Genomic DNA, 12,430 nt, shown 5'->3' with positions numbered 1-12,430 from the left:
GTCTGCGGAAATCATAATCATTAGTTTTGTCTTCCACTATCGATAAATTGTGAATATCTTCCACTATCGTAAAATTAATGGCTTCCATGTAACTAATTTTTTTAAATGCAAATGCATCCTATTCTTAAGGTGATAGACTGGTTTGTGACATGCCAATCTTTATGGCAGCTTCGAAATTTTTTCTGCGCCTTGGTTCGGTCCGTTTTTGAAGTGTACAGGTTCATTAGAAAGCTCAAAAATCGTATTTTTTTAACAGATAAATTTTCAACAGCAGCGCCAAAAGCACAAATGCTACAAAACTTTTTATGTTGCGTGTGCCCTAAAAAACCTCATCCAAGCACCAAATGGAACCAAATGTAGTTACAGTAACTTCTCTAGGAATGAAGCAAAACCAGTCTATCGACTTAAATTATTTGCAGATGGTTAGGATTGCCATTGTGCGTGGACAATATAGGAGCATCGTACCGCCTAGAGTTTGTACAGAAATCGGATATGAGCACAAGTTTGGGTTTTCTGGAAGGGTGTACAATATGGTTTCAGCAAATCTGTATGCGCTGGTCTGACTGGTAAGTCACATAGCATTGATCAAACAAAATTAACCAGAGCTGATTCAGTAACCTTTGACAATCCTGTTTTCTAAAGTTATGATAATTATTATGTTATCTACTGTAGGATGCTAGTGGCGTTTAGCTGGGAAAGACTATTGGTAATTATTAGCCCATTCTGATTCAGACTGCTGCAACGGGTTTCCACGGCCTGGATCATAATAGCGATGCTATTTCTCGTAGCGTTACCGAATGGGGTATTCTCATTTGTCGCTTCCTACTTGTACTATGCCGATCTTATAGACGATCTCAGGCACCCTACAAGCGCGCCAGATTGGTTTAATCGATGGTCAAAGATGGACAGTGCGGCTACGGTAAGAACGTTTGTACCGCATTGTGCGTGCCCCAACTGTGGAAAAATACGACTGAAATTTGATTTTGAGCTTCTTTTATCTTTAAGTGACCGTCGCTTCGCCGTACGTAGTTTTCCAACTACAGAACTGCATTTCTTTGCAAGAAAGTGGTCTTTAATTTATACTATATTTTTTTGATAGGTCATCGTACAACTAGTGACCTTTATGCTTATCTTCATTCCCAGCGTTTGTCTGATCGTGTTTCTCAGTCGTCAGCACCGCTCAACCATCAGCCAAATGCACCTGCAACAGACACAGTCGTCCCAGGACAGATTAAAGCGAAACAACTCCCGCCCTGGCCACTCCGATACGGGCATTACCGTTATCCTGCTTAGTAGTTCGGCATTGTACCTTGTCACCAGATTCCCCATGGTCGTTGAGTTATGCCTGTTTTACTTAGGCATTTCACCTAATGACTACACGGTTGAACTTGTTGCCGGACCTTTTGTCGATATTGCCATGTACGCCGGTTATTCATTTACATTTTTCACCTATCTTATCACCACCAGAAATTTTCGTGAGAACTTTTTTAAACTGCTTGCCCCTCTGATGTCAAACGACGGTGCCTATGTCAACCATACTGGAACGCTGAAATTCTGTATATGTTTCGAAACCGGACTATCAACGTCAGCGTCCGCCGCGGAAGCCAGGGCAACTGCAGATCCTTCCGTGAAAACAATCTTCAGCTGTCTATTGTAGAATACTGATGAAATTTTTCAAGCATATATATTAGCAAATATTAACATTGCCATGCACAAATGTACAGATATAATACCTCATGTACTGTATTAAATTTTGCTTAACACTCGCACTCGTCTGTGGTTTAATTTCACGGAGTTTTCTTGTGTGCCGCGCAGGCGTAGCTCATGGTTTCGTCCCAATCTGGCGTAGAACGGTCTGATATTCATGCAAAATGTTTTCTAAACGTTGTTTTTTTCTTTTCAGTAAGCACGCAATTAGAAAGAGTTGCTTTTGAATCGGTAAACTAAATCTGAAAAGAAGTGAGGACTTTGCAGAAAAATTCGCAGCAGAGCCAAATCACGCTGCCACACTGGGAGGCTGCCATTTGTTCGCCAACCGGAAGCGACTGGAATTCGTAGTTTTAAAGTTTTCAGTGCATTTATTTTTACTAAATGTTTCAGTAAGTGAAAATAAAACAAATTTTCTGAGGAATTCAGGTTAGGTAGAAAGAAGTCGACTGCCAGTGTAACGTTCCATGAATTTCTGAATGATTAAATGTGCCTCTCAGGCACATGGACGAGGGCGAGTGTTAAGGATTTATTATTGCTTAACATATTAAATTTTATTTTTACAAAGCTGCCCACTCGACAAACATATGCTTTGATAGCTGCCGATACCGTATACACATACGGCACTTGTGCTTTACGAATTAGTATAATTTTTATTTATGGAAATGTTGGCCACAATGCATGGTTACTCCAGCGAAGCATTGAGTCAAAACCGTTCCAGCTGAAATCTTTTAAGTTAAAATTTAACAAACTTTATGAAGTTATTATTATTATTACTTAATGTGTTGTTGCTCTCTCAAGTTTAATTAAAGAAAGGAAGAGAATTTCCATTACCGTATTACTGCTGTACATTATTTTACGAATATACTCGTATAGTGTACATATTGTATCTGTACATAGTTCATACACATACAACAGAGTCTCGGAGAGAGACGTTGGTTGGCTGGGCGGTGCATTGATCGATACCGATCTTCGCATGTCAAGCATTTTTCGTGAATAGGCTGGCTCATGCAGCCATTCCCACACACAGAAGCATGCCGCCTCGACATGCCTGTGCGGGAAGACACGAAGGAAACGCCAAGACGTTTATCATCTGGGCAAGGAGAGAATGCACAGCTTTTTACTTTACATGTTAAATCATACACGATACACTAGTCTTTTACTTTTCGCCCTTATTTAGTTTAATAAGTCTACAAATCATTTACTACTGATTCAGTGTTTTTAAAATATTTTTCTACTTGGCAGTCGAAAACGTATCCTTGTTTACGTATATAAATCGCGAATAGTCTGGAACTGGTTGAGAAAAAATTTTCTTTTATTTGGATTCTTGGAAGTTGGAACCATGCAGCGGCTGAATGCTGTCGACCAGACTGTTCGTGCCCGTAGTTCAAAGTTTTCTAGTTTTCCTTATACATATCAACGCCAAAAACATCCGCAGCCTTTTCTGTTGTATTTCGGATGTGCGCTAGCGGTGTTCGGAATATGTACACTGGCCGCTTTCCATGTACAGTTTCCTGGTACGTTTGATAACGTTAATTGCAGAAACTGTAGCAAGTTATACAAAAGTCTATTACAGAACTAATGCTTGTTTTCTGTTCGTTCTCTTTTCTGTACCTGAAGTACTCTTTTTTATACGTTGATTTCGGTCCAATTTATTGCTTTGTATCTTACAGATACGGAGATCTTGCCCACGATAACAACAACGTGTTTATTATGTGTGCTATCGGGGATCATCAGCATGTGCGCAGCCTGCTGTATCGGCGCTGGCTGTCACCTCGTGGAGTGCGCTATCGATCCACGACACTGTCGAAAAATGATCGTTCTCACCTGGTATCGCATCTGTCTAGCGTGTTTCGCTCTGGAGGTAAGCACATTTTGTCACAAAATAATTTCTTTTTTGCGATACTTTCTTTAAATACTGATGTGACATCTGTGTTGATTTCTTATAGATTTGTGCGTCCATTGCCTTAATTGTCCATTCCACCGTGGTAGCGGTGTACCGGCAGTGGCAATGTTTCACGGAGATGGCGTGTCTTCTTCTGGGAACAACATGCCTCGTGATATTTTTCCTAATGACATGTGCGGTGATCTTTTCTATGCGGGATTGTACAAAGAAGCATAAAAGAGAGCGTGAGGCGAATATTTCATATCCGGCACAAGGAGACATCAGCACGCCGATGGCGGGTGTGCAAAGTGAACAAGAAGACGCCGTTTCTCTGCCACCGGACTATTGGGAAGTGGTCGATCCAGTCACGCAGCTGCCGACGTACCAGAGTGCCATGGACACAGTGCATCCAGAGCAGCGACTACTGGATACGCATGTTTAGCCTGGCCATGACCTATTAGACTGCTGACAGACCAAATAATACATTCGTACAAACAGAAGGGAAATGTATGGCGGGCGTTCGCTGAAATTAAGTTATCTGCGTTCTTCTTTAACAGTATCGACATTAATCAGTATTATGTACAGTGCTATAGAAATATCAGATCTTACGGTTGTCTAGAGATAGTATTGTATTGTTGTCTCGAGTTGACCGCACTCGAGTATTATATTGTTGTCCAAGAATTATTATACGAGCACCTAAAAATGTGTATGGCACTCAGATTTTATTATTTCACAAATCCGCAACACTTTATGGCGGTTACAGTACGTATTTCTATGCCGGCTGATACAGAGTCGTTGTCAGTGAAGAAATAAGTTGCAAGTTCAAACGTTTTACGTTTGTTTGGAAGTATAACATATACCGCGGTATGCGACATTGGCCATGTACCTGTAGATGCTAGAGTGGTAAGTATCAAAATACCGACGTACAAGAAGGTACATCTCACAATTCCCAAGTAATGTATGAATTAAGTGCGTAGGAAGGAATCTTCTAAACTTAAAAAGGCGGATACATTTTCGCTTTTATATTGGGTACTTTAAGAGGTATAATTTTTACGATTAGCCCAAAATAGCACTTTTTCCTATGTAACATACACCTTCAGATTACTAAACACCCCCATGACTACGAGTACTAGTCCCGAGACTCCGGGCATGCACCTAAAAAAGATCCACTGTTCCGGTTAAATGTATTTGATATGTATTCGCATAATTGCTTATTATCCGTGCAGTACAAGCAACGAGTTATAATTTCGCTTCCGGAATTAAACTACGCGCGCCCGGGTTCTTCGCCGAACCGAATATAACCATTACCGGTATGTGGAAAACTACCATTATACACTAATACGGGTATCAATGGCTGTTATTGACGCCTTTCGGATATAAGCATTTACTTTAATGGTGTCAGTAGCTGCATGGGGGTGCACTAACATGTAATTATTTTGCATATTTGAACACCGAGAAAAGCGAATAGCAGGCGTCTATTACGACATATTAGTACCATCAATATTTTTGTTGATGCGGCATGTGGGTGTGGGGTGCCGGAAATGAACGTCCTTCTTAAACGATGTTTCCCCGTGGACAAACAGTTTATTTATGACAATTTAGCTAATAACCCTGCTGCGTCAGCAACTGCCAAACGGTCCGTAACGCAAATAAGGGCTAAACAGCGCCTTTCGGATGATTATAGTACAAATACATGGCACTTTGTGTCTGCTGTGCGAGCTGAATTAATAAATGCGCTTTTCAGATGCAGTTCACTAATGCGGTCAGTTTCTGTTTTCCAATCCGCATTTTTAAGGAATCTTCTATAACCGCTTGGCAATGACAAACGGAAGCGCTGTTTTGTCTTTAACTCTGAATTTCCTCATTGCTCAGATTCTTCGTGTCGACGCATCGGTATTCGCCCACCGCTACTTCAGTCCGTTTAATCATGACCTTATCTCCAAGATGCCAAACACGGTACCGGATAATACGTTGTCATTCGGCGCACCGCTAAAATCACCGCAACGTATAGTACAATATGCAACTGAGCTGACCACGACCAGCAAACCGCCTAGTAAGCCGGCCGCTACTACGAGGTCATCCAACAAAAAGCAATCAGGATTGTCGGCTTTGGGACGTAGTTTGATCGGGACGCTGGATCCGAACATATGGGATCCGGAGCCGCTGTACGCCGAAGATAGCCGGGGAAATCGTCACAGTTACGGGCATTACCGCGCTCAGCAGCTGCTGCATCCTCATGATACATTTCGCAACAGGAATCCGCGTGTTGGTTGAAACCGGGTTACCGTAGTCACCGATATAATTATGTTACTTCTTGTCAAAGTTTTGATGTTATTTCACGTATAAGTTCGGTCCGCGTTGAGTTAACGTGTAATGCATATGCAAAGAAAACCGAAGCATGATAAACTTTGTACGATTATCTTACTATTTTGCCTGGATAGTGGTGTTTGTAACTTCGTACTGACGCTTACTGCTGCCTTTCTAACCCATATTTTAAACCAATATATACTGTGTTTTATCGATACGATCATGCTCTAATTTGTCTGTAATAAGAATAAAGTCTGCATTTAAAATCGGCTTTACGCTTAACTGATAGCATTTAGCCAGACACAACGCTAAACAGGAAAGCAAACCGGAAAAGTTTCGCAATTACGATAAAATATTAGCCAAGCGCTTAAACGTCTATGATCGAGCCATGTTGCGTCCTTTATGGTAGAAAAACCGGCACAGAAGACACCTTAGCTTGTGCAAAACTGTCCAAGTCGTTCTCGAACTGCAGCTCGGATGGATAACGCCAGATATGCTGAAACGCTGCGCCGGGGTTTGCAATGAGGAAAACGAACCGGGACACATTTTGCTGTAAATAAGGTCCAAGTAAAAATACAATGATAAAAATATAACGTAACGATAAAAATTGTAGTAAATGCCGCTTGCGCGATACACGTTGTACAGTACAGTTTTTGCTGATTAAAATTTTAAGCGGGAAGCAGTTCTTACCTGTCGAGATTAACGAATCCGTCCACGCGATCGACTAGCGTCACATTCAGAGCGACACCCTCGATACTAACTGGATTTGCTGCGTGGAAAGCTGTATTAACAGCTTGCAGTACGTCCAGCGAATCCTACAACAGGCACAAATACTGCGCCAAAACGACCTCGTACCGAATTACTGATATCGAATAATAGTAACAAATCGGGGCATACCAGTGCCTGACTTTCAAGCGGGCATAAGTACAGTGTAATATTCTCGAAGATGTTGTCGTCGGTGTCTGACGGACGGATACTCTGTTCGTCGAACACCCGACTCATTGCCTTTGGATCCCCGCCGTGGAACAGCTCCCACTTTGTCATATATCAATGGAAATTGATGAGAGTCGTTCAAATACCCATTTTACGTAGGTAAGACGGGGATCCAGGAAATAGGACATATCATCGGCAAAGTGACCTTGTTGGTTGTATGGCAACGTTGTGCGGATGACCAGCTGCGGCTGTGTACTTTTTATAGTGAACTTGAACCATAAGTGGATCTTGAAGGCGTACTCGGCATCTGAACCTGAAATCCATATTTATTTATGGCGTATTCGCGTGCCTGCTAGTATGGCCACCGAATTCGTAGCATGGACGTACACATGTTGTGATTGATTCTACTGGTAGAATTCATTTAACTGATGACAACTAAAATTTTATTACAAATCTTACTTAAATACAAATATATCGCCAGGCGAGTGCTGAGATATTCCTCAATACACCGTGTGTATTGTACATTGATGGGGACACTACTATACACCGGCTTGGAGTACAACGTTGGTATTAATACAGTCTGCGTTTGCTTAAACATGGAACTGGCAACGGGATGAAAGAGGGCCCCTTCGAGATAGGATCTCCATGGAATATACATGGGATATCTGGGAGCTAGGGTCTTGGATATTCCCCAGCATAACGGCACTATTCATTTTCACGGAAAAATATGCCATAGTAATGACCGTCCTAAAGATAATAAAACCGGCATATAATATTACACGAAACAAGGTGCTGACACTACTTGTTACCTGCGTAACTGCGACCCGTTTTTGTCCAGACCAGTGTAAAATGGTTGCGCATTATCAATGAAGGTTGAGTTGGTCCGCGCAGCACGACTGGTATGGTAACAAAGCCGGAGTCAAAGTGCTATTCACAGCGTATTGCAGTTCTCTAGATCTGGCGCTGAGCTGACTGGCCATGGCCGACTGTACCGGGAGAAACATTTGGGGAAAAATAACACCTTGATACAGAAATACATCGATGTATGCTAATTGTTCCGCGAATGCTTTAGTGGTCGATGGTCGTGCCAGCGAGGTGACGTGAGCGTAACGATGTGCGTAGAAGAAGTTGGATTAAGTCATTTCTGATCGTATTTCAATGTAAACGATATACGAGATCTTCGTAAAGGGCACACTAGAAGAGCGTAAAGGTCATTGATAGGGATTGCAGAAAGTACGGACGGCCTTACCCAAGCGGAGTGATCAAGCCCACATCATCGAAACGAACAATCCGAGCTTCACACGGGCGTCCTGAAACGATGTAACATACTTTCGATTATGGTAGTTAATGAAATGATTGCAATCCTAACCAGGTTAAGTACCAACCGCTGGTAGAAGTCCAACCACTCCCAAATTTCCTTTCGATATACTCCACAGATACGGATGTGCTGCGTATGACGATTCCATGCCGACCCAAGAGTTTCCGCTCGGAATCTGGTGGCTATTTTTTCCATCCGCTGGCAGTAGAAACGTTCGGGACATTTGGAACGGATTTTGCTGAGTTGATCCGTTTCGTCGGCCTGAAGATCCGTGAAGTTACTTGGGAGAGCCTCGATCAACGGCCTTTTTGAGACAACGTTTAAGGTTGGCGGTAATCAGAGGGAATGCAGCGGCTGTTTTAGGTACGCTGATCGCATGTCCGAAGATTGCGAAGGACAGTAACGATTTTTGTCGTTTTTTAATGTTTAAAATTTCAGCATCTTGATTAGTATAAATTTGCGCGGGCTTATTGGTATGTGACTACTTGTCCTGGCTGATGCAGATTAAAAAAAATAAAAGTAATGCTTATTGGTATCGAAAACTCGATTTTAACCAGGCTTTGTATCCCAACCGCCATATCAGTCACTGTACTTTAATAGCTTGATATGTCTGTCGTAGTTCGGCAGGAACGAGTCTCATCAACCACGATCGAAATGGCATTCTCAGTGGTAATCGACCCATATGGCAGTTACGTGAATTTTTAAATTTCTGAATGCCACTGGGTGACTGACTCAGAGGCGTAGAGCGGTATGGCGCCGTGAGAACGTCGCCCCTAACGAATGGCATTTAAGGGCTCTTCTCCCCATCTTCCCCCTAGAGTGGCTACGCCGCTGGTACCAGTCTCCGTCTTTTTGTCTTCCGTTGTTTCAATTGATTTCGGTGTTCAAAAGTGTTCTGGATGCAGCTCTGTATTCCCTTTCTAAAGTGTTGAATAAATCTCATAAGCTGTGAAATACAGAATCACTATGAAGATTTACTTAAAACTTGGAAATTAATCTTCGTACGCAACAAGTTCAGGATTTTGTTGGAAATTCCTGCCCCTTTGTGTGGACCCTGCAGGGAGAACCCTACGGAACGCTCTGACTCTGAGGCTCACTGAGAAAGTAATCTGTTAAAGAAGTTGGCTGGACCTTTTCCGATGCCTGGGACGGATGGTCGCGGAATTCGTTGAAAACAACGAAACAGCAGATTCGTTGGTTGCTGAAAGCATAGAGTTTGTTCCGTTATTGGCCGATATCAGCAATTTCTTTGTGGTATTATTAAAACAGATACAGGCTTGCGACTTAAGTGACTTAATTTGTGAAAATGTAGGTAAAATTATTCCGTTAGTTCAGAACCATGGAGTGGACGCAGTTTTGAAATTTACAGGAGCACTATTTCCTACACTTTGAAATCAAGGTTTGCCTGGATGAAAAAGTCCCTTGGACTTCTATTTCCCGTTCGAGCGGCGCGGTGCGGTTATGACATCATACGTGTCACAGTGTTGTTGTTTCAGCTTAGTTGCCGTCGTTGGTACTCTTTCGTCGTACATTATATTCGTGTTTTTTAGATAATCGAGGAAATGTATAAGCGGCTGGAGAATCTTAACAAGTAAGCAGATAACTTGGGGTGGGAGCGTAGTAATACGCAGGGGCGGCTGGAGCTTCCCGGTTTGGGGTGGGCCAACAGTATTGGCTTTGGGGTGGGCCAGGCCCATAGACCACTATGTTAAAAAAAATTTTTTGGAGGGGGCCATGGCCCCCTGGCCGAGGGGTTCCAGCCGCCTATGGTAATACGTATCATCACAGACTACGTTCTCTTCTTTGTTCAGTGCCAGCATTATTTCACTTTTTGACTGGATTTTTCTTACAGAAAACGAACTGATGCTGTTAAACTGAAGAGCGAACATGAGAATGCATCGGATGCCAGATGCTTGCAGCTGGTATTGGAGTCCAAGTGTACAGAGTGGGACCAGATGGAAAGCGAAGAAGGGAAACAAACTTATTTTAACAGGTTATGCAGCGAAAAAGATTTAGAAAATGGAAAATCGTAAATAAATTTCAGACACCAGTTGTTTCGATTTGTTTATTCTATGGCTTTATATGGATCTGTTGTAGCTGCCGGAGTTTTTTCAACAATTGTTCTGCTACCAGAGAACAAATAGAGGAGAGATTGGCTGGGTTGGCTGAAGTGCTGAATGATTATCATAAGTGAGATGACTTCATTTGCACCTTACATGCAAATACCTCGTGTTTTCTTCCATTAATCAGGGAAGGCTTTCACCATAAATATAAAGATATTGTGGCGGAATATTTTGGATATTTCAAGGACATGTATCTCAGTTATAAGATTGAAATGCCAGAAGTCCTGCAGTATCCAGATACAAACGATCGCATCCCACTGAAGGCACAGATCTCTCCAATTCAGGTGCGACGAGTTCGCGCTGCGGAACATATGCCTCCTGCTCCTTCAGTCTTTATGCATTTGGTATGGAACCTGTTTTTACTCCAAATGCTGATATTCTTGTTTCGTGAAAGGCTTAAATGGCAGGATCTGATAATTTTGTTAAATAGCGTGGAACTTCCTCAACCGAACCAGCGGTTTCTCTACCCGAAGAAAGTAAAGGGACAGAAAATACCACAGAAAGATTAGTGATAACGACTGCAGTGATACCGTTCCGACCACCAAAACGGCGTCATTATTGTGCGCCTTTCATTGATCCTAATCAAATTGCGTCTCTGAAAGCAAATAAAAGAAATGCTTATAAGGACGGCACAACCACAGTTGATCCCGTGTCGTCGCAGGATAAGCTGAAACAACCAGATTTCAAGTAATTTTGATTTGTTATTTGTAATCCTTTTAATAGATATGTTTCCAGTTAGAATTGAGAGGGAGTTGTGTGTCCAGAACCATATGAGTGTCCTGCGATAAATTTCTGTCTTTTCTTTTTATTCTGTTTTGGTTTGTTTATTATGCTCTCTCTGACAGAAAAAGAAAAGTGGAGCCGCAAGGTGAAGAAGCCTGCGCTCGTAATGCGCTACCGACCGCATTACAGCCAGTACCATTGGGGAAGCCTTCTTTTGGGCGACCTTCGAGGGGACATCGCAACGGACGCTCGGTCAAGGACTTCGGATCCCATCCTCAGGTTGGCTGTCAGCTTCTTGTACATTCTGATTTCTAATCTGGTATTGCGTAGGTCTCGACCACCAGTCAGATTAGAGCTCCGCTTCCGGCATCGGTTCCGCATCCCATCGTAGTAGCCACCAACGGACAGTCGGGCGTTGAGCTAGGAAAATTGGTAGTGAACATCATCGCCTTTAAACCAGCACAACTGCGAATCCGTTCACTCAACGATGTGCAGTACTTAATCAATTACGCCGATCATCCGCAGGAGTTCGTGCCGCATACTGTATGCATCCACCATATCCCGGTGCACGTTGCGGAGTATCTCGCTCAAACGCCGATTATGTGGCTCCAGCCGGATTAGACGGTGTTTTCGCATAGAAATGCAGACGATTAGCGTCCTCCTTGGGCCAAAACTGAATCTTGGAAAAACTATCTTCAGGTGGATAAGAAGCCGAATAATTTTGAGTCGGTGCAATATATCCCCATACATGTCCCGGGCTGCTTTCGATTTGCTGCGAATAATAAGCCTGCGATGGTCCAGGGCAGTATACGGTTTTACCTTCTTCGGTGTTGACTGTTAATTCCGAGTCAAAATAAAGAGTGCTGTGCATACGTACGTAATACTGATTTACCCTCTGCATTCTTATTACCTAGCGAATAATTCAAATGGTTCATGTACCCATGTGTTGCTAATCTGAAAAAGTCAGGACCATACTTAATTCTGCATAGTAATACTTAAGTAATTCTGCATAATACTTACTAATTCTACATAATTCATTCTACACAACCATACTTAATTCTGCAACCATACAGTAAGTACTGAATTCTGCGTAATACATTACGCGAATTAGACCACCAAGTTGTTATTCGAAGCAGACAGCAGGTACCAGAATAATGACGCCCTGCTATGTATTGCTGTTTATGTTAAGTAGTTGAATACCAACGACGTACCGTATAACCGCAAATTGTCATTACAGCTCGATGTGTACTTGATTGCCAGTGTTACCGTAAACAGTCCTTCCATAGTATGCCCTTTCATAGTCAAAGCACATTTAATGGCATCAAGATGTTGTAAGCAGTATCATCTGGCTTGCGACTACTGTAGACTGTAGTCCTACGCAGACGGTTGGTGATTAACATCTGTAAAGTTCTGAAGGTGTGAGTGCCGTTTTTC

The 12,430-nt window shown here is 42.5% G+C and overlaps 1 protein-coding gene and 1 long non-coding RNA gene across 3 annotated transcripts; both read left to right on the top strand.

Moving 5' to 3' along the window:
* Positions 1–425: 425 nt before the first annotated feature.
* LOC129583634 (uncharacterized) lies at positions 426–6,087 on the top strand. 2 transcript variants are annotated; one of them, XR_008689808.1, is made up of 6 exons: positions 426–566; positions 673–919; positions 1,100–3,224; positions 3,381–3,571; positions 3,657–4,495; positions 5,465–6,087. It is a non-coding gene; the product is annotated as an uncharacterized LOC129583634 (long non-coding RNA). The 2 variants fall into 2 exon arrangements; XR_008689806.1 differs by having other exon boundaries at positions 5,337–6,087.
* A 2,056-nt stretch (positions 6,088–8,143) lies between these two features.
* Positions 8,144–11,864, top strand: LOC129582869 (uncharacterized). Its single transcript, XM_055474526.1, has 11 exons — positions 8,144–8,204; positions 8,269–8,513; positions 8,770–9,404; positions 9,520–9,603; positions 9,701–9,741; positions 10,003–10,143; positions 10,248–10,340; positions 10,401–10,617; positions 10,704–10,960; positions 11,119–11,275; positions 11,327–11,864. Exons 3-11 carry the CDS (start codon positions 9,303–9,305, stop codon positions 11,615–11,617), a joined length of 1,383 nt encoding a protein of 460 aa, XP_055330501.1. The 5' UTR covers positions 8,144–8,204; positions 8,269–8,513; positions 8,770–9,302; the 3' UTR covers positions 11,618–11,864.
* The last annotated feature ends 566 nt before the right edge of the window (positions 11,865–12,430 follow it).

This window comes from Paramacrobiotus metropolitanus, unplaced genomic scaffold, assembly GCF_019649055.1.
Source record: "Paramacrobiotus metropolitanus isolate TYO unplaced genomic scaffold, Prichtersi_v1.0 Parri_scaffold0000001, whole genome shotgun sequence".
In the NCBI taxonomy this organism is placed as follows: Eukaryota; Metazoa; Tardigrada; class Eutardigrada; order Parachela; family Macrobiotidae; genus Paramacrobiotus; species Paramacrobiotus metropolitanus.
The sequence above is the reverse complement of the archived record's forward strand: the minus strand, read 5'-3'. Positions and strand labels throughout refer to the sequence as shown.

Excerpts from the sequence above, each read along its gene's own strand:
- LOC129582869 (XM_055474526.1), top strand. The coding sequence starts at position 9,303 with ATGGTCGCGGAATTCGTTGAAAACAACGAAACAGCAGATTCGTTGGTT. Across the intron at positions 10,341-10,400 it reads GTGCTGAATGATTATCATAA|GGAAGGCTTTCACCATAAAT; the intron begins GTGAGATGACTT and ends TCCATTAATCAG. Across the intron at positions 11,276-11,326 it reads ACTTCGGATCCCATCCTCAG|GTCTCGACCACCAGTCAGAT; the intron begins GTTGGCTGTCAG and ends GGTATTGCGTAG.